A 561-nucleotide genomic window follows, 5' to 3' on the forward strand; every position below is an offset into this window, starting at 1 on the left:
AAAAAAACATTGCCGACACAAATATCTAAAAATGAAATAGGGTGATCAGGGCAAAGTGTTTATGACAACACAATTTCATAAAACAGTGTATGTTCCTAATACCATCATTGTCAGCAAACTCCTGCAGGACACTGTCATCTTCTCGGGGCACAGCCTCCCCCCCAAGCATCCCACCCTACAGCTTGCTATATAGTAGGAGACATGCAAATAGGCCCCCCTGTACTGATGAAAACCAGCCCAGCCCTGACCCTGCAGCTGTGGCAGAAGAGCCCAGCTCCGGGATTCCCAGGTGTTTCCATTCAGTTGATCAGACTGAACACAGAGGACTCACCATGGAGTCTGGGCTGAGCTGGGTCTTCCTTGTTGCTATTTTTAAAGGTGATTTATGGAGAACTAGAGATACAGAGTGTGTGTGGACATGAGCGAGAGGAACAGTGGATATGTGTGGCAGTTAATGACAAGGGTGTCTCTGTGTTTGCAGGTGTCCAGTGTGAGGTGCAGCTGGTGGAGTCTGGGGGAGGCTTGGTCCAGCCTGGGGGGTCCCTGAGACTCTCCTGTGCG

General features: G+C 49.9%; 1 gene segment (V, D, J or C); it reads left to right on the plus strand.

Moving 5' to 3' along the window:
- Nucleotides 1–310: 310 nt before the first annotated feature.
- The window catches only part of LOC108297550, a 6,693-nt gene continuing 6,442 nt past the window's right edge, over nucleotides 311–561 (plus strand). The window contains 1 exon segment of the V gene segment in view: nucleotides 311–378. Within this exon segment, the coding sequence occupies nucleotides 333–378 (46 nt within the window).

This window comes from Cebus imitator, unplaced genomic scaffold, assembly GCF_001604975.1.
Source record: "Cebus imitator isolate Cc_AM_T3 unplaced genomic scaffold, Cebus_imitator-1.0 Scaffold814, whole genome shotgun sequence".
Classification (NCBI taxonomy): Eukaryota; Metazoa; Chordata; class Mammalia; order Primates; family Cebidae; genus Cebus; species Cebus imitator.